The 22,258-nt window shown below is 41.4% G+C and overlaps 1 protein-coding gene across 1 annotated transcript in view; it reads right to left on the reverse strand.

Annotated features, from left to right (window-relative positions):
* LOC146798424 (uncharacterized) overlaps nt 1–22,258 on the reverse strand; it is a 384,935-nt gene that overhangs the window by 241,365 nt on the left and 121,312 nt on the right. Inside the window, exon 2 of the mRNA XM_085627745.1 lies at nt 9,419–12,250. Coding sequence (XP_085483871.1) covers nt 9,419–12,250 — 2,832 coding nt within the window. The remainder of the gene's footprint in view (nt 1–9,418; nt 12,251–22,258) is intronic.

Here is a 22,258-nt window from a genome sequence, read left to right on the forward strand (position 1 = left end):
TGTGACTAGCTTCCTGCGTTTATTAGGCTTTTAGATTTTTCTAATTTTTTTTTTTTTAAATGTGGCTGATAATTGCATATGTTACTTTATGAATGCTGATATTAATTGGTTGGGAGTCTTTTGTACTGTTGTATTTGTGACTTTTATGGTTTTTATAGGAAAAGCCGAATACAGTTTATTATTGATTGATATAAAACAATAGCATACAGGACCTTTCTTAATACCTTTTGAAACTTTGTTTATTTATGCATCCTTCCAAGTATGAGGAGCTGTTCCTTTCTGGATTATTATTCAATAGAATATTTGGAGCTGAGAAGCCCACCAATCGGGATTTCTTTTCTAAATGCAGGTTAGAATAACATCTGTTCCAGGCGATTCATAAGCTTAAGTGTCTTAGCGATTGCTCTAATAGTTAAAGACTGTAATAACTATTCATCAGGACCGTATGAAAATGTTTGTCTTAGGGGCTCTGAGTTCCGACAAACTGATAGCAAATAATTATACCAAGAAGAGTCCGTAAATTACACTCCAATGATAGTTGAATCTTATGTATACCCATTTGTTGCCAAAATAGACTAGAATAAACTGGAGTTTAGTTGACACATTTTCCCAGTTGTATTGTTAAAACTTGACTTTCTTTTCCTTTATGATCCTATGGCACAGCTGTGGCCCATCCTTACGGCTCAGGGTTCATGCTCACCCTCCGTGTTCCTGACAAGAAGAGAGTCTGTCAGGCTGAGCACAGGTTAGCCTGACAAAAACACTTCTGGTTGAGGTCAAGCAGCACAGAAGATAGACATGCTCTAAAGGTGCATGCTCATTGGCTGCCTGAGCAGAACTTTGCCGGGCTGAGGATGTCACATTTCCTGTGAGAGTGACCTCTTTACACTGGCAAAGCACCTCAAAGACCTCCATCCCATGAAGAGGAAGAGAGTCACTGATAGCCTCGGACCTTTGCTCTTCAGTTTTGAGCCCTGAAGTGCCCATGGCCAAATGTCTATTACTGGCACTTTGTCAGTGAGTGGGGTGGGGTCAGCACTTCTCACTGACTCCATTCCACCCTGTGATGAGGTAGGGACTGCTGCCACTTAGCCAATGAGAGAAAGTGGCAGTCACAACTCTCCAAGGACCCCCAAGGCTTCCCTTCCAGAGAATTGCAGCAGGTAAGTTGAAAGATTTTTTTAATGTTTGACACATGCATGCATGTATGAATGAATATTTGGGAGTGAGTGCTGTGAATGGGTGTATGTGTGTGCACATCTGTGAATGCATGGGTGTGAAAGACTGTGTATGTGTGCATGTGTGGCCCGCCAGCCACCCTCCCTGCTAAAATTACTGGCTGCCACTATTATGGTAGCTCTGTTTTCTTCTTTATAAAATATTATATTTGTATAACTTTGCACTCGCCTGAGTAATATCAGGGCCTGACATTTTGTTCTTTTTACAATTTTTCACTTTTTATACAACCAGGAATTAAAAGTATTGACCTTTATGAGGCCCTTATTGTAAATGATTTGCTCAATATTCATCTTTATATGCAAACAGTCCTACTCCTTCTTAATTATATGTTCATACCAGAATAAGATAATAGGATACTAATTGTATCTCTAACTAGCTCGCTTTCTGGCTGCACCTGAAGTGGCACAAATTTATTTAGAGTTAATTCATGACAGTGCATTGTAATTCATTTTGGATACTCTGGACTCTATTCACAAAGGTAAAGCTAGACCCTTAGTCTAATTTTAGACCAAAAGTCTAACTTTACTACTCTTGGTATTCACAAAGGTAAGTTACTGCAAGTAAAGTTAGACTTTTTCTATAATTTAGGCTTTTGGTTTAACTTTACCTTTGTGAATACCTGAAAAGTAGTAAAGTTAGTCTTTTGGTCTAAGTTAGACTTTGGGTCTAACTTTACCATTTTGAATACCTGAAAAGTAGTTAGGTTAGATTTTTGATCTAAGTTAGACTTTTGGTCTAACTTTACCTTTGTGAATCCGCCCCTGAATCTCTAACCCTGGAAGATATACTTTTCATCCCAGATTAACATAGTAAGGATACTGAGATTGGTAGGTGATCATTTTCATCATCATCTATTAAGTGGAAATCTTTACAAGGAGAAGAACTTGGGAGAAACAAATACAAAGTCAATTGAATGGTTACATTTTCCATTATAAAAGTTTTACTAGAGGGCTAGTCATCTAAAAGCGAGCATGTATATGCCCAAGATGTAGATCAAATAAGATGTTCCCCAATCTTTCAGCTTAGGAGGAAGCAATCACAGCAGGACAAAAATTCCCCTGATTGATCTTCCAGTTCTTGAAGATCTAATTTTACATTTACATTACCCTTCACCATATATTATCAGACATGTGGCCTTAGCCTGAAAATCTGGAATCAGAAACATGGTGCGCCATGCACCCTATGCCCCTGAGGCCCCGCTGTGGGTCGTGGTACCATTCACACAAATAATCCAAACTATGTCCACTATTAGATGGATAGAGGGGGGTTGTTGCACAATGGGGGACCTCTACTCGGGTCAACGAATCCTTACTAGAGAGGATGCAGAGTCAACGTTTGAACTAGGTATGGGTCAATACCTTCAATACACTAAGATCTCGGCGGTGGCACGAGAGTTGTGACCAGCGTTCCTGGAGGAGCCACCCACTACTGCCACCCTTCAGGCCCTAATGACTTTGTTGGGGGGGTCGCAGGCTGGTGTCTCACATTTACAGGGCACTACGGGAGGATCTAGACACGCACCCACATCCAGTCCAGGCCAAATGGGATGTAGAACTGGAGGAACCCCTAACGGACTCTGACTGGAAAAAGGTACATGAAGGGGTTAAGCAGATTAGTATCAACACTAGATTCAGACTAACCCAGTTTAATATTGCTCATCAAACCTACCTGACCCCACGGGTGCTTCATAAAATATACCCGGATCGCTCCGCACAGTGCCCCAGGTGTGATTCCAACGAGGCTCAATTCTTACATATGATATGGGACTGTTCGGAGATACAACTTTTTGGGAGGTCGATACTGGAGCGCCTACGACTAATAACAGGGTGGACGCTTGCCCAGTCCATCAGAGAATTACTCTTGGGTCCCCTTCTTCACCCCAAAGGGAAAAAGCTTACACACAGATTCCTCCAGTTAGTGTTGATGCTAGCAAAGAGAAGGATCTCAATCAGTTGGATGGCTCCCAAGCCCCCCACGGTGGAATATTGGGCTAAAGACTTGAGGGAATAGGCAACAGCGGAGTTAATCCGAATGAAACGAGTCCGCAGGGATGAAAAATTGGAGGACGATGCGCGGGCATGGTACCTAACGATCTGGGAGATCCGTGTGGCTGAGGCCCCCACCACACAAAGGTCAGAGGGAATCTTACCTGACAGAGACGGATCGGAGGAGGGGGAGGGTCGGGAGGACAATCCTAGCCCTGGAACAGTGTAGAACACCTGATAAACATGGTCCTAAATAACTGATACATGGCAGAAGAGGAGAGATCTTATGTTCGTGACCCAGGGGGAGGGTGGGGGGGTTAAGTGCACAATTTTTCGAAGCTGATCGCAGTACTAAGTGTACTAATGCAGATTGTATATATTACTGTATTCCTCTTTGACAGGACTGTCTTGGTTCTTAAGATGTTTCTTTTTCCCAAGTTTATATGTGGGTGTGCAGATTGATCTGTTCATGCTGCACTGTGACGTCGGATGATACCGCTGTACTGTGATTCTGTTGTAAGTGCACTGGTTTTGAGATCCTGATTGACTAAAAAATCATAATAAAGATTTTATTTAAAAAAAAAAAAAACATTTCCATCCACCAAAAGTCAATGAGCATTTTGATATTCTGATCTGAAATGGAGCAACTTAGCTTTCAAAAATCATAACTCACTCTCAAAATGTATCTCATTGACCAAGACCAGTTGCTTATATCTTATGGGACCGATTACGGTGTTGTGTAGAAACTTTCCACCCAACTCCATCTCAGAATCGGAACTGACTGACTTCCAGTCGGCAGTTCCGCCTGACCCATTACGATGCGACCGAACACTGGGTCAGATTCCCATTGAGTCCTGTTGCAGCCCCTGTGCCGACCGACAACACTGGCTCCTATGGGGAAATGGGGCGTGTACGGAAAATCCTGCACCCTATCGCAGGCACCCCATGGTGCCTGCCACACAGTGCCTGGTTTTACAGGGGGTCCCTTAGGTACCCCCTCGGCCGCCTAACCGGCGGCCGCAGGATGAAGGGGAGCCTGCTAGAGGCCCCTAAAATCAGTTTCTGACAACCTTTTCGTGTCATACAGGCCAACTCGGAAAGGCTGTCATCATAATCGCTTGGTAGGAAACATCCGTAGAGCTGTATGATGTGGGTCTGACTGACACGGATACCCTGAGAGCCAGTTTGAACTGATTCGGAAAGACCGTGCGGTTTACAATCGGACTGTGAACATTGTAATCAGTCGGTCGGATTGCAAACCGACCGAGTCGGGCGGAAGGGTTCCAAAACAGTCTAGGAGAATCCGTCTGTCGGTTCGAGCCTTTCCTCACAACCTTGTAATCGGCCCTTAAATATGTATCGCCAAAATCTATCAAAATCTATCAGACTGCAAGGTCCCAAGGTAACTTATTGACCACTCACTTTACTTTTACATTTAATTGTGTTTGATGCCGTATTACCTAAAGATATAATAACATCATGAAAGTACTCAACCACAGTCCAAGTCTCCTGCAAGATTCCGGCCATATTATATTTTTGATTAATAAATGACAGGCACTCTGACAACATTTTTTCAATTAAAACATAAAACAGTCCATGATTCAACATTTAACTCATATTAGGAGCATTGTCATGCCTTTCTTTTCATCAACCAGACTTCACAGTTGTAGGCTAACTTATCCAATACATCCCCAAACCCCAGTTTCTTTTTTCCACAAATGCCTAAGAAACTGACAAAGCCAAGTTTATCTGCCCCTTCCTAAATTTTTGTACAGTCAATTATGGCTATAAAATCACTGTCCACTTTATATTTTATAAAGCCTACACTTATCACATCTATTGAAGTAATATTCTTAACAGCCAGAATAAGTTAGAACTGTTGTAAAATACATTGTCTATCCATCAGCTTCAATTTCTTTACTTTGTTTCCAGTGCTAGAAATATTCACTTAATTAAATGTTTTTTATAAAGGTAAACACTGGGCAATCAAGGAAATTGCATTTCCAGAGGTTTATACTTCTTATCCGAGGAAGGTGTTTTGTGAGGTATTTTGGGAACTCTGGTAGTACTTCGCACCCCTCTGGAACTTATTTTTAATAGATGGAATTTACCTGATTTTAAATATTTCTGTTTCTGAATGAGACTAGCCTTTAGACTAAGATCCATGCAAAATATTGGAACTTTAGTAAGACAATCAAGAGGATTATTTCAGGTCACTTTTTCTGCTTAGACTTCGATGCTCAAAAATGATTAGGTTGATCAGTACTATTCTTTTGGCCCACTTCCTTCTAATTGGATATTGATGTTCCAACAATTACACTCAACTATACATTTATCCCATCTAAATATTCTATGTTTACAAAGTGAAATGAACTGTTTTCTTATTTTGCAATGCCTGGCACAATGCAACTCAGAGTTGGCTGAACATATTTTGATCAGAACTTGTTAGAGCATATTTTGTCAATATTTTTGTTTGGAAAAGTATGAAGTATTATTTAATCCAGTAAGAATATCTGACAATAAGGTATTTTGATTCATTTGTAAAGCATTTAGTGAAAAAAGAGACTGCATGATGCCTTGGTGGGATAGACTGAATAAGCGGTATTCAGCCAAAATATTGAATTCAAAATATTGTGACCCCAGAATATGATGTCAAAAACAACATCAACTCAAATATATTGTGGGACAGAATACAGAGGGCAAGAATGCCATATTGAAGGTATATAATCTAGTTTTGTAAAATATTGTTTTATATAATATAGTTAAATTTAATGAATCTAATCTATGTATTTATTACATTATTAGTAGATGTGTGTGTTATGATAATATGTGTCTTTAGTATAATTTGCCATGTTTAATGTGGAATGTACATTTTTTTACTGTACTTTGTCATTTTTAATTTAGGAGTGGGTTGTTGGATTTGTGGGGGATAAGGGTAGGTAGTTATTTAAAATATATATATATATATATTTAAATAATTTGTCATGCTAATTAATTAATATGTATTTATGTACATTATTTAATGGATTCATTATTGTAAACACTTTAGTATAGTTTGAAATTTTTTTAATGTGTAATTAAAATAAATTACATTTAATTAGTTATATTTAATTTAGTAGTGGGTTGTTGGATTTGTAGGATATTATTGTGGCAATGTATTGTAATTATGAGTAATTAGTATTTATTATTTAAGAATTTTTTATTACTAAGTAAAATATTATTTGTTAATTAAATACATAAATTAATAATTGATTCATTGTTATTTGAAGTATTTATTGATTCAATCAATCAATCAATAAATTAAAAACTGTATTTGGCTGCCAAACGATTATGAAATTACAAGATTAACTATGATACGTGTATTGACCAAAATTCCATGATAAAAATGTCTTCTGCACCATTCAAGTACAGTATTCATATAAAATTAAAAGCATATAAAAGATTAGAACATACGGAAAAAATCCTGCATAAAGTGCTATGTGCATCTAAAGCACAACTACAGTGCATAATTCTGGGCTGCACCCATACAGTTGAAAAAACAACAACTTAATCAAGGTGCATTCAGTGTCTTGAGAGTTCAGGGGCCTGTAAAAACAGACTTACATACAAACATGTTTCATCATCATGAAGTTGTTTCAAGAAGAGCAATGACTGAATGTAATGTGTTAATTTTCTAGACTTAATAAAAGGCATTAAAAACATTTTGGTGTATTTCCGGTAAAACCCACAGAAAAAAGCAAAATGTAACATCGACTGTTTAAACACTTTATTATCTGGGCATACAAGCGATTCTAAGTGTTGGTGAAAACCTGACGGAAAGTAAATTAAGTATTTTATCATGTCTACCCGAATGCAAAAAATTACGGAGCATTATCATCTCCATCTCCCAGCACATATATAATTGCTGAGAGTGTTGTCATGCTTCACTGACAAATAAATCGAAATAGATATCAAGGTTTTGGCACTTAACCTATTCTCCTGGGCATGGGTTAGCAGTGATGATTTAGCTTGCTTCCTACCCAGTGTAGCACATGTTTTGATGTTGGTAAATGTCTGAGGTACGCTAATAGATTCCAGAGGTGTTTTTTACAGATGCAAATCAGGGAATATCAAGGACTTTATCACAAGCTAAATAGTCTTTTATTACATCTCTTGTTAGTGACGCCTCTTGTTTTTCCAGATTGAAAGCCATAAGGGTGGGGGGCAGATTTGCACACTATCACTAATGTAGCTTAGCCCGAACTTGCCACGACACATAAAATAAGAGGTGGTGTGGACAGATAATAGTTTCGGCAGAAGCGATTTTTCTTTATTTGGATTGCTGCGGGATCCCTAATGCCCTAGACCCCGCCCCATAAATTGCATGGAATACATTTGTAGTATAGGAGCAAACACTCGGCCCCCAGGAGGGGACAGTAGGCTAAACAATTAACCAACTGTCCTAGATAGCTTGGTTCTCTGGTCATCGATTGGTGTCCGTGACCCAGTGGAACTTAAAACCACCCGCAGATAAGAGAATGTATTAGTGTTGAAAAGTTGGTTGTTCCTACTGAAATACCTGTTAATGGGGTGTACTTTGGGCTACAAGCCATGGCAAAGGATTTAGAAACATTTGTCATCAAGTCAAGGGTGTCCATGAATTCTACAAATGAGTGGACCATCAATCGCAGAGCTCTGAGTGTGCATGCCAATAAAACTGCATCATCTGCACATAGCATAACTGGGCATGGGGTACCAAGCACCATGGAAATGTCTGGTGTGCATGTTTTTAAATGGGTGCCTAGTTTATTTATGCACAAGATGAACAGCAAAGGGGCAGGCACACATCCCTGTCGCACCCCACGCCCAGTGTGAATCTCCCTTGTGAGCGCTCTACTTTGATCGAACCTCACTTTGGCTCTCATATTTATTGCCAGGAGATTTACAAGTGACCCCTGCATTCCCATATCCAATAGTGCTTGACATAGCCTTGACCGATTGACACAGTCAAAAAGCATGTTAAGATCCATGAACGCTAAATACATGGAGGCACATTTCGCTGCAGTGTATTTACCCAGAATTAGGCTGATTCAATTGGTATTGATTCAATTAATTGTTCATTCGTTGATTGTGCATTTAATTTTTTTAAATTAATATTTGTTTTAGTTTCAATCGTTTTAAGTAAAATTGATTTAATATTAATAATATTTAATTGATAGATTTTTATTTTTATTTTTTTATTTGTGGGTTTTCGGGAGAGTAGGGAGGGAAGTGTTTTAAATGATTTAGATTAATTTGGTAATACGAAATTAGTTTTATTTACATTACTTTTAATTTAATGTATACATAAATACATTTTTTATTTTAAATATGTTTACATTGTTATATGCTGTTATATATTTAAATGTGCAGGTTCCGTCTATTTACTACAGTGGATTTTATCTGCTATGAGTGCCGAAAAATCTGCAGTAGTAAATCCCAATCAAGAGGTGTGGAGTGGGTGGTCCAAATTATGGTTTGCCTCTGCAGTTTGGGAATGCCCACAAACATGTATGTTTATGGATGTTCCCAAATTGCTCTTCGACTCCTTTCCACAATGGAAAGTGTCAGAGAGTTATTGCTGCCAAGGGACTGACTTATCCCCCTTCAAGGAAGGGACTTAGAACCAATCACCCCCATATTTGGTAGGAGTACAGAGAAAGGGCTTTCTACATAGAGAAGTATGTTGTCCCTGTGGACAAACCTAAAGAAAAAATGCATTTGCATAGGGGGTTCCATTTGTCCAGTGTGGATTGCTATGATATGTAGAATCCTGCCCAGTGAGATTAGGAACCCACAAAAGCAGTCAAATAACATTTCTGAAAACTGGGACTGGTACAGCTTTCTGGGTGTACTACTAGAAATGTTGGTGAGTAACAAAAAAATGTAAAACTATGTTCAAGCATAGGTCAAAATCTCCACCTGTACTTTTATGTTTTTATTTGCGAATAGCCTGATAGTGCTTTGAAATTACCCTTAAGGATTCAAGCAGACCTTGATGTAACAACACATAGATTGACAAAACGGTGATCTTGGACCAACGGGGTGGAAATTATGTCCAAAGGAGCCTCTCCTAATGTTAAAGGATCTATACGTCAACATTTAAAGTTGCATTGAAAGAAATGGTTCTACTCACAACTCACTAAAGTATAACATATAAAAATGCAAATTTATACCTGGAAGACTCTCCGTGGGATGATCAGCAGTAGACGAAGAGCTCAAAGAAGTTGCGCCAGTGGTGGAAGCTTGAGTACTTGAAACCATAGCTGTACTGCTGGATCTAGGATTTGTGGTCATCCCAGTATAATATTTGGAGATTCTTTCACTGGAAGTTGGTTCACTGAATGTACTGGCAGAATTCATAGTGGTAGAAACAGGAGAAAAGTGGCTTTCTGTGCTATATCCTGTTGTTGCGATCTCAGGTGGTATATTGGATGGTGATGTATCAGGTTTTGATACATGACATACAGGACAGATGATGGACAAACAAGTAGTGGTTGGCAAAAACATATTGGTTATAATTGCTTTTGTTGGGCCACTAATAGAAGTGCCAGAAGTGCTGACTGTATAGTGTGTGGATGTTTCAGTAACAGTAGTGGTTAGCAGTAATGTGGTATGGGTGGTGCTGCTGAAATGCTGTGTGGTGTGTTTTGTTGGGAAAGTCTCTATGTTGCCATTTGTTTGGCCAACAGGATTGATGGTTGTGTGTGGAGTACTGGGGGATGTCATTTGAGCATTAGGGGTAGTTGTCCTCAGTGGGTCACCTAAGGAAGTGAGTGGTGTTTCTAAGAATGTTGTGTTGCTTGCGCTGTTTGTTTCTGTTAGTTCTGATTGATTAATAGTGGTTAATGGAGTTCTTTGCTGTGGGGTTGGTGTTTGAGACTGATGTCCTGATTGTGTTGTTGCCTGTATATGTGAGCATGATGATATTTGATGATTAGATCTTGGTGGTGTCAATGGATTTTGATGAGTGATGGGTGGTTTTTTATAGTGCCTGTACCCAGGCATTTCTTTTAGATTAGATTTTGCAGCCGTTGCTTGCCCTACACTGTGCTTTTTATTCACTGAATCTAATGACTGATGGCATCTTAGTGGTACATATTGTGGTATATGGATTTTTGCAGGAAGTTTTGACTTCTGACGGAGTCTTAATGCTGTTAAGGGTCGCTGTGATCTTGGCTGTGATGCTGATGGGTGCTGATGGGGTTTTAGAAATGGTGCTGAATTTTGATGGGATCTAGGGCTTGTACTTGGTTTTTTATGGTTTCTCAGAAGGATTGCAGGAGGTTGGTAGTTTCTAGAACAAGTTGCTTTTAGGTGATCTCCAGTGGGAGGGATTTGCCCTTGACTTCTTCTTTCAAATGGTTTTAAGACATGTGTTGATGGCTGATAGGGCTTTGGTGGTCTTGCTGGTAGAGGATAGTTTCTTCGACATGTTGTTGTGGGTGGAGAAGTACTAAAAATGTAGTTGGTCATTGTTGACAGAGTGTCACTGACCAATCCAGTAATTACTGATTGAGTTGAGAAGTGTCCTATTGTCATAGATGATGAGGAAAGAGAGGGTGGATTTGTCGTTAACAATGGTAAAATTGTGGCAGTGGTAGACATTGTCAATTGTGTTATATCATTGACAGAGACTGGTATTTTATATAGTGTTGTGTTGCTTGTACTGTTGGTTGCGGTGAGTTCCAAATGGCTGGTGTTGGTTGACAAAGTTATTTGATGCAGAGTTGATGTTTGTTGCTGTTGCCCTGATTGTGTTGGTGTATGGGGTCTTGAGCATGGGGATATTTGATCATTAGATCTTGGTGGTGTCTGTGATTTTTTATGGGAAATAGGAGGTTTTTCATAGTGTTGTGAACCATGAATTTCTTTTGGATTAGGTTTTGCCCCTACTGAATGTTGTTTATGAGATATTTTACACCTTGATTCTATTGACATGTGGCATTTCTTTTGCTGGTTTTGTGAGTGATGGACTTTTTTAGGTGTGTTTGATTTCTGACAGTGTTTTAATGGCTTTAAAGGTGTTTGTGGTCTTGGCTGTACTGCTGGTGGGAGTTGATCAGATTTCAGAAGTGGTGCTGATGTTCGATGTGATCTAGGGATTTCTTTTGGTTTGTGATGGTGCCTTAGGAGCATTACAGGTGATTGGTAACTTCTAGAGCATGTTTCTTTTAGGTGGTCTCCCAGGGGATCTGTTTTTCGAAGTATTTTTAGAACTTGGGCTGATGGGTTATGGGGTTTTGGGGTTCTTCTTGGTTGTGGATGATTTCCTCTGCATGGTGTTAGGGTTAAAGTGGTTTTTAAGGTGCGGCTGGTAATTGTTGATATGGTGTGACTAACTATACCCGTAATGACTGATTGAGTTATGGTGTTCCTTCTTGTAAAGGGTGATGAAGTATCAAAGGTCGTGCTAATCAAATGTGCCGAGAATGTTGTGGTAGGAGTTAAATTTGAAAATTGCATCCCACTGGAATCGTTTGTAGTTGATGGGGTTTCAGTAGCCACACTGGAATATTCAGTACTATATGGTGTTGTTGAGGTCCCAATGCTGCTGCTTTTTGCAGGAGTGGCTGTTTTGTTTGTATCAGTATTAACACTTGTCGAATTCCCAGTGATGTTGAATATTGTTGGGGTGCCAGTGGAAATGCTTGTTACTGCGGTCGGATATGCAGTCACTTCAATTGCATGGTCTGTTGACTGGGAAAATATACCACCGCCATCCATGCTTGTTTGAGGTGACCTCACTGACTGACTTGTGGCTGTAGTTTCTACCAATGTACTTGCTGTGGACAACAGAGCTTTGTTTGGGGTGACGGTCACTGCTGACGTGTTTACAGGAATACATGGACTGCAGGTAACATTTTCACAAGCACTTGTGAAACGATATTGAAAGCGGCCTCTGCTTGTTAGGTCTGATATACTGTACATTGTTGGCAGAGCTGAGCTTCCTGTAGATGTTTTACCACGAGCCATCATTTTTCCTCTTTTTGGCACCCATTGAAATGCTGTAATGAAAATAAAAATTACATTACTTTCTAGAATTCGTGTTTTTCTTCTTTAAAATGTATCTTGAAAAAATTCACAAGTGCCTCAATACTTAAACTATGAATGAACCACATATTTCTAGTACAAATAAATAAATTCCAATGTTGACTATAAACTTGGTAATTATGATTGCAACATTGAGTGGCAAGTCAGGTTCAACAACAAAAGCCATAAGGGCACCTTATGATTAGAGTTAGGCGGAAGTGCGCACTTGGGGCATGTTTACGGGAATGGTGGCGCAGGGCAGCACAGCAAGTTACCTTGCTGCGCTGCCATGCACTACAGAGAAAGAGCAGGAAAGCACCATATTTTTCCAATATGGTAAATTCCTGCTCTTTCTCCGTGCGCTGGTGCCATTTCAGCAGCCTAGGGCCAATGCAGACACCCTTGCACAATGGTGCAAGGGTGCCTGCGTTACAGGCTGGATTGCTTTTGTGCAGGTAGGGGCACCTTCCTGCACAAAAACAATCCATAGAGAGGTTTTCCTCTCTCTAGTGTATACTGAAGAATGCAGCACACATGGAAAGTGAAAAAAAGCAAGGAGAAATATAAATATTTCTCCTCGTTACACCACACTTGGGGAGGTGTAAGATTTTGACGCATTCCCAGGTTTACAAGTCCTTATAAATCTGTGAATGTGTCAAAAACCATGGGAGTTATGTGGGAACCCCAACTACAATGCCCATGGAACGCCTCCTTTGAGCGGAGTAAGGCAACGCAACGATATGCACTGCATTGCACTACTCAATGTTTGTGAAGCCATTCAAAGCCAAGCAATGTGGCTTTGCGTGGCTTCATAAATATGACTGAGAGGTTTGCGTTGTGCTTGAACCACGTTGCATGGTGCAAGTATGACACAAAGCCCTCATAAATATGTTCCTTAGTATATGCATAGTAAGGGCCATTTTCGGGAACATTATTCTTTACATGCAGTGCATTGAGGTGGTCGTCAACATGACATTTTATACAGGAGTGCTTAATTTGTAGACCGGCATTTACTTTTCTTCATCATACTTCGACTCAGAGTGAGAGAGAGAAAACACAAAAGGAGGAGAAAGAGACAGATAGAACAAAATGATAATTGGAAAAATCAGGGACGAAAATGAACCGGCACGGGCTGGCTTCTCAGAAAAAGTTTGGGAACCAGCACTTATTAATTTACAAATGAAGCACTGACAGAACAAATGCCCTTGTGCATAAAGGTCAAGCAAAAGACATGCTGAATATATTCATCATACAGTTTATGTTATCAAGCGATTAACTCTGCTTGCATAGCTTATGTGGCACCAGCACACATCCAGTTCTATAGTTCCTGCTAGACATTTTCTGCTTGAGCTAGTCTCCCACGAACAAAAATGATAACAAAAAGGATGTGTTAGTACAATAAAAATGAGACAAAACAACCAATACTCAGAAAGTGGGATTAATGTGAGAATATGTTCACGTAAAATAAATTTCCTCCAGGTCTACTCCTGTTACCACTGGTGAAGGGAACTGAACCTCTGTGTCTCGATTCTGCAGGCCATTTTCACAAAATCTGACTGTGACAGCTGATGAAAAGATGACTGATATTGTACCCTCACAAACATTATCAAATTGGCAACTCTCAAAATTCACCAAAAGAGTATTTCTATAGTAAGACTTACAACGAGGGCACTTTATCTCAGCAAATAGATTGATAAAGGCTTACATCAAACCTGTAGCATAAAAGAAACTCAATTGAAATAAAAAGATAAAAGCTTTAACTCCATACGAGTATGTCAGATGGAACAATACCACATTTTATCATTTTCGCATTGCATTTACATCATTTTATTATTCTTCGGAATCATACTAAATCCTGAAGTCCGAAAGGACATTTTTAGGTCTCGCCTAGGCAGTTCCTGTGCTGTCTCTTCAAGACCTATTGTTTTCTAACAGTGGGCTTTGAGGTCGTCCATTGCTTATCATTGGTTGGCTTCATTGCTACTCTCATTCAGTTGGTTCTTATCAGTCAGCTGCTGCAGACTCCCTTCTTCTTCATGTGATTGTCTTCATCTGGAGTTAAGGCGCATTACTTGCATCCTTTGACTACTTATTTTTTTAGCCACTACTTTTTTCTTTGTGTTTAAGCACTAAACCAGTGTGCATCTTTTTCAGGCGGGTCCCTCGTGTACTTTCCCTCCTTCTGAGTTCCAACCTCCTGCCTACCTTCCTTACCTCCTTCCTTGCTCATGTTCCTTTCCGTCCATTCCTCCATCATATATATTTCTTTCCCCCATCTTGCCCTGCCGGTCCGTGTTGCTTGGGCCTCACCACCCTCTCTCCCTCTCTCAGTTGTTATCCATGTTGGTGATTGTTACCATAAGCACTCCCTCCTTCCGTTGTTGTCCCTGTTGTTGCTTGTACCCAGCAACCCATGCTCCATTGTCTGTCGGCTTGACCCCCCCCCCCCCGCCGTCTTCTGTTGTTTGTGTGCTTGCTTTCAGTCCCTCTCTCACAGCCCTCTGTTTTACATGTTGCCCCAAAATGCAAACTCTCTGTGTTGCCTATAACCCATCTCTCTCCATGTTGATTCCCTGTCTCTATGTGTTGTACCGCCTCCCCCCTGTGTTGCTTCCCGCCTCTACTTTTAATTAGAAAAAAAGGTGATATGGTGCAGCCAGCACTGGCCGCATCATAGCCCTTTTTTCACACAGCCTCTTTTGTCTTTGTTGCTCCTCACATACCTTACTCCCTTCCTGTTGCCTCCTGTCCCACCACCAAAAAAATACTGGCCACATCAAAGTGTTTTGTTTTACTTTCAGACATGCTACACAGCAGCCTCATTGTAGGCAACTGAGGATATTAAACCGCTTAGGACACTGAGCAATTAATAATTCTGAGCCCTTGATGCTCAAGAGGCACTGGGGATAATGAGCAACTAATAATTCAATGCAACTGCTTATACTGAGCTAAACCAATACTGAGCCAATGCTGATACAGAGCCACCAATGTTCTTGCACCACAAATGAAAATAAAGACCTGGCATGAATTGTGGCTGATGCTATTTAAGTCGCGCTGGCATTTTGCCTCTAATAATGCTGGCCCATTGATGATTCTGCACCACTGACCACACTAAACACCTGATGATACTGAAGCACTAATAATTCTGACCCATTGATAATACTGAGGCATTGATGATGCTGGGCAACTGATAATGAACAACTGATGATACTGAAGCACTAATGATTCTGACCCATTGATAATACTGAGGCATTGATGATGCTGAGCAACTGATAATGAACAACTGATGATACTGAAGCACTAATGATTCTGAGATATTGTTAATACTGAGGTACTGATGATACCGAGCAAATGATAATTTTGAACCACTGATTTTGAGAACATTACTAATTTATGACTCCCATGCTCCTGATACTTTTCTGCAGGTCAAACCTGCAGAATGTTACCAAAGGCCTGCTAAATATTGCAAAACTAGATTTTGATGTGATAATCAATACAATCTGCATTTTATGTTGATTCTTCACTGGAAAACTCATAATAGGTGTTCTGTATTGCATCTGATGAATATTAATCCATTGGGAATCATTGTTTATTGGGGTACTATGAATAACACACCAAAAATGCACTACTTATAATGGAGTAAAGTGCTGCGTGTTCAGGGAGGGATCCTATGCCAGGGATGTTTCAGCCTGGTCTGTGATTGGATTATTCGAGAAAAAACTAGCATTACGTCTTACTTGATCACTTTCTTGGAACTACATACTGTCCTCACGATCAGCTCAGGTGAAACACTGCTCCAGTGAGTAAACACAAATGCTAAAAGATTGCAGTCACCTAAGTTAGGTTGTGACCTCTCGGTGAAAGCCTGGTTGCAGTGAAGCTGTGCATTATACTCGTGCCTCTGTGAAGACCACTTGCTCTGCAGGATCTTAGAGACCTCTTTGTTTTGCTAATGCATGTATTCCTAAATAATTTAACACATTTTCCCACCAGCGAAATTTGTAAATACAACTATCTCAATGACCATGGGATAGAAATGACAAAACATGACAAAGAAATAAATTCTAGATGGGCTCACACAACCAAATCCATCACACCATTCGACATACTGAACCCATCATCATACAGCTCTTCTAAATCTCTCCATATTCCACTGAAAGTCCGCTGATCATTTTAAACCCTTTAGTAGATTTGGTCCATCAATTCTTATTCATTAGGCATTGAATGCAAGATTGTAAGCAAAGACTAAAACACTTTTTCCAGCATTACAGAAGTCTCCATTTTGCAACCATGAAAAAAGTAAAATCCATAGTGTATGATATTTGTCAAATTCAGTTGCAATCCCCAGGGACATCTTAAGGGTTTTGGGGGCCCTGGGCCAAACATATTTTGGGGGCCATGTTCGGGACAGCTTTGGATTTATGATTCAGTTTCTGCATTTTCATGCCCTCTTTGGCCAGGTCACTGACAGTGCACAGGCACACTTGTCCAAATTCTAAATGTATTTACATCTAATATTCCGGGATATTGATGTTTTCAATATTGTAACACAGCAGCTCACTAATATTACCTCAAATAATCTTTTCTACACCCCTCCCATTTTGCATTTGTGAGGTAATTTTGATCTAAAAGAAATGTTGTTAATTGGATGTTGCACGTAACACAAAAAACATTTCTCTGCAAACTGTCTATAGTCCACTCTCAGACAGAACCCACATTACAAGTAAATGAAAATCAAAGGGTATTTAAATCAATCTGTTTAGGGATTCTTCAAGGTCATCAGTGTAAGACTCTCGGCAGAACAAAAGTGGCTCTATCAGGCGGACCCCTGAAAGGCTGGGGCCTGGGGCCAGAGCCCACTCTGCCCATGCCTTAAAACGTCTCTGGCAATCCCAGCTGTCTTAGTGGAAGTGGAAGCCCAATGATGAATGGAATATGTAGGATGACTCATGCAAGGAGGGTCTTGCTGGAGAAGGTTGTTTTTTTTTGCAAAAAACATAAAATCGGGGTCCTGTTGGAGGAGATACTGCCAAACCTGTCTTCGCTTGTTTGGCACGTTGAGACCCCACACATTGGGTGTGAGAAATTTAACAGCTGGGGTAGTAGTCATGAGGGATGGTTATGGAGGATGCCCACATGTTAGATGCAATGGGTGATATGGGGTAGCCCAGAGGCAGTAGGAATAAAAGTGGGTGGGGAAAGGCAGCTAACAGGCATGTAGCATCCCAGTGTCATCGTGGGGAGCAAGAGGCAATCAGGCAAGAAAGATAGGTTGATTGAAATCTTCCACACCAGGAAAGGGGATGCATTAAGAGGGCTGTACATGGGCTACGGAAGGCGGGCCATGGATGATCCTCTGGGGTGCTGCATAACCTAGAGAAAGAAAAATTCACCTTGACATGAACAACAAACAGAGGCCAACAGGGCCTAAATAGTCGATTTATGACTTGGGAGGGCCAACGCGTAAGTACGCCACCACACAGAAGAAGTCACTTCCCTAAGGTCTGGGTCAGGGGGCATCGAGGACAACCGGAGACCCACGGCCTGCTCCGATTCCCATGGCCAACGCCCTCCAGGGCAAGCAGTAAGGCCTTTAGTCTCACAGGCAGAAGCAGTGGTTATGGTGAGGATATGGAGAGAGTGGTGGGGAGCTGACAGGCTTGTGGGCATCATGACAGAAAAGGAACCATGTTCATGGTTTGCCTTCTGGAAGTGGCGTGAACGCATTCTAACAGAATAGCTCTCAAAGGGCAGGAAATGGTCCAACAGGAGGACCCAAGAGATCAGCAGACGCCTTCCATGGAGAAAATTGCTGGGGCCCCTATGTCCTAAACCGATCCAGATGTTGACGGGGTAGGAATGGAGGATCTCTCAAGATTGCGGAGGTGCTAAATAATGTCAAGACAAGACAATAGTTTCTTGTTGCATTTAGAAGTGTTCTTGGAGGTCACTGCAGTCCATGTATGGTGCAGAGGCTCACGAGCTGGTAGTATAGGTGGGGAAGGCTGCCCCCCCCAGAGGGTGGTTGAATGTTCAGAAGGTGCAGGGCCTCTTTCAGTAACTGGATGATCCTGCATTTATTTATTTAATTTTCCCTCTTCATTGTCCTTCTAAATCCCCCCCACCCGGTCCCACCTCCCCACAGCTCTTACCTGCATGGGCCACGGGTGCCGACTAGCAGCGAATGTGGAGGTATCCTAGTTTGTTAGTGACTGGTTTGAAGACTCTGCGGTGTTGGAAGGTAGGGGGTGCAGGATCTTGAAACAACTGGACGGTGTGGCCCTGGTACACTAGATACTCCTTCTTCCGGGATATCTGTAGGATTGTCTCTTTTTCAACAAAAAGGTGCACCTCTGTAACAGTGATGGCTTCTCCACTGAGGCGGAGAAGCATCACCCTACCGCTTTACGCAGTAGAAAAAAATAAAAAATAAAATGATAATAGCTCTATGTTATTATCATTTTATTGTACCTGCGGCATGTCGTCGGGCAGAGCAGGGCAGATCTGCTCTGCTCTCAGAGCGGAGGGTAGTGGTGGGCACTATGTAAGTGCACTTGAATGTTGGACCAGCCCTCTGGGGCCTGCCAAACATTCATGCGCACTTTGCATGCTCTCCATGCAGGCTGCATTAAAGTCTGCATGGTGAACATGCCCAGCCTCCCATTCCCTGGCTGAGCACCAACCTTAGGCGCTCAGACCAATCACAACACTGCATTGTAGCATTGTGATTGGTCTGGGGCACCCTGGAGCCCAGTGCTTCCTGCTTACTGCTGCCATGGCAGAGAAGAAGCCAGGAAGAGGACGGAGGAGAGGCGTGGGTGGCCCGCCAGGAGGCTGGCCAGCAGGTAAGTGTTTTTTTTTTTAAAACACCTCCTCTTCCCCCCTCCCCCCTCCCCGCTGCTGCTTCCCAGGAGCAGCTGCTCCTGCTTTGTAAGGATGTCCGGAGGGAATCAGGGTGACTTGTGGCTGCCGCTACACAATGCGCTCTGTCCAGCATTAGTGAGCATACAGGCAGATCCCCATGGATGGTATTCAGAAAGTCAGCTTTGAAAGCCATGACAGTGCCTTCCATGCCTCTTGGGATACACATTATGCAGATGTTATTTCTCTGAGTCGGATCCTAAAGATCTTAATGCTTCATCTGAAGATCAATTTGCTGAACCTCCAGAACTGACAAAGATGAATGGTGGGACTCGCACAGCTTGAAAGTAATTGATGTAGATCCAAAAGTTTATGGGCTGTCACGTGCTACTAAGGTGGCGCTGTCTGTTCCGTTACAGCGCTAAGTACTACAACGACTATTACAATGCGTCCCCAACTTGGGGGCGGACTCCTTAGTGCACAGTGTAAATGAGACTCAGTGGTCTAGTTCAATGTTCAAAGTTTCACTCGTGTAATCCATCAAGATCCAAATTAAAGTTTATTCAACATATTATCATCGAGGTTTATTCAATTTGCAAAAAGATTCTCCATATCTTCAAATATTCCAATGTATTAAATCGATGATGCCGTCCACATTATATATCCCCAATGCATTTCGGGCTATTACAGCAGCCCTTCCTCAGGGGGTAGCTCTACAAATGAAAGAAAAAATGCAATGCTGTCAATGCTATACTACTGTGTATTGCGATTGTGCGTTGTTAGCTTACAAAGTGAACAAAGTATCTCCATGTCAGTAGCCCAGGTGGCAAACACTATCGCAGTCCATGGGTCTTAATAAAAATAAATCAAACGTGGTGGTGAAATTGTGCAAGTTAGAAATGCAGCTAAACTGCGGGTCGTGCTATTAATGCAGGGGTTTAATCAACCGATATAGGCGTCACCTCGGTGGGCGGTATCTAAACACTCATGTGAACAGTAAGTCATAATTAATACCGTTCCCCATGCTATTAACGCTAATAAAAACTGAAGTATCACTCACTCAATATGACGAGCTGTAAATCAACATCAACGACAATTTGTTAAAGTAAGCGTGTGTCAATACCGCTGTGATTCAATGGTGTCTCCAACATAATGTATTAAACAAAGTGCTCAAAGAGAGCTACTCACGGTATGCTCAATTCCGCAGGTTAGCGGGTCAGGTAGACGAGCTCCGGTTAAGCGAGCTCCGGTCTGTTCGCGTAGTTATGCCCGGAGTAGTTTAGTGTGATTAGTAAACGTGTGTGTTGAAACAGACAAAGGACTAAAGTGTCCAAGATGGAAGCGGCCATCTTGGGTAGGTAAAAGTCGCGCCATGAGGTGTAAACTACAATACGAGAGCCGTAAACTCAAGTTTGAGGTGAAGGCATTAATAACAAACTAATTAAAGTGAATAAAAGTAGAAGAATGGTACACAGACTGCTGAATGGAAAAAATATCAATTGCTCACAATAATTAATGAAATATGGCTATGCAACATGTAGACATATCAAATACCACCATATTTTAGATACACAGTGCGTTATAAATAACATAGGAATTCCATGCGATCATTGAGTCCGTGCGGTTGCATGGTCGCCATATTTCGGATCCAGAAGTTCTCCCGTTTCAATAAAGTATTCTTATTATTCCTGGTGGGTGCAACCTGTTCAAGTATCAAAAATCTTAGTTGGGCGACTGTATGGCCTGATTCAAGAAAGTGCGCTGCAACAGTGGATTTAGAATTTCTTGTCCGTATGTTACTTTTGTGCTCTAGAATCCGCACACAAATTTTTCGCTTGGTATGTCCAATGTAACATTTGCCGCAAGGGCACTTCAACATGTAAATGACATTGGCCGAATTACATGTCGCATTCACTTGCAATTTAATGGACTGCCCTTTCATAGGGTGGTGTGTGATGTTCCCTTGTATACAGTTGTGGCAATTGCTACAGTTGTAGCAAGGTTTAAGCCCTTTGTAGGTATCCGAATGAGTTTCCGATGTTCTATGTGTCAACATTTCCTTGAGATTCCGTCCCCTGGTATAAGCAAAGATAGGTTGCTGGTTGAATATTCCTAAAAAGTCAGGTTCCATATTCAATAGGGGCCAATGTTTGGATATGATTTTCCTGTACTGATTACTTATGACAGAGTATTTTGAAACCACTACCATGCGCGAACTCGGTGTTTTGGGTTTGGTTTTCAACAACTTGGATCTGTTGATCCCTTCACAAAGGGCAACCGCCTTGTCAAGGATGTCTTGTGGATAGCTACGTTGCTTAAATCTTTCCAACATGTTATTCATTTCAACTTTGCTTTGGGTCTCGCTGTTTCACCTGTAACAGCTGCGAGAATGATAAGTTATTTATTTTTTAACCCTAGACGATGGAAACTCTGATAGTGAAGTATTGAATTCTGATCCGTGGGTTTACGGAATATTGTGGTCATTAAGTTCCCTGATTGTCTGTGGACCTCCACATCCAGGAAGTGTATTCGGTTGGCGTCAAAGTTCCAAGTGAACTGTATACGGTCATTAACCATATTCCAAGTTTTCAGGAAATCTCTGAGTGATTCTGTAGAGCCGGCCCATAAGATGAAAATGTCATCTATAAATCTTAGATACAGTTTGCCATGTGCCAGCCAAGGAGGTTTATTAAGTATGTGTGTCTCATAGTGTTTTGAGGAGACTCGGGTGGGGGTTCGACTCGTACATACACGGGTGTACATACACAGGTGGGGGTTCGACTCGTACATACACGGGTGTACATGCACAGGTGGGGGTTCGACTCGTACATACACGGGTGTACATACACAGGTGGGGGTTCGACTCGTACATACACGGGTGTACATACACAGGTGGGGGTTCGACTCGTACATACACGGGTGGGGGTATGACTCGTACATACACGGGTGGGGGTACGGTGTGTACATGTGGGGGCTGGGGGGGTTCGGAGCATACTTACGGGGGCTGGGGGGGGTCGGCACGTACCGGGCCCCCAATTCCGCTCGCATCACGCCGTACTACACTTCTCTAAAAATAATGCCGTCCGGACTGGTGTTGGTATGATTCGTACTTCCTGGTTCGT

This window comes from Triturus cristatus, chromosome 9 (genome assembly GCF_964204655.1).
Source record: "Triturus cristatus chromosome 9, aTriCri1.1, whole genome shotgun sequence".
NCBI classification, from domain to species: Eukaryota; Metazoa; Chordata; class Amphibia; order Caudata; family Salamandridae; genus Triturus; species Triturus cristatus.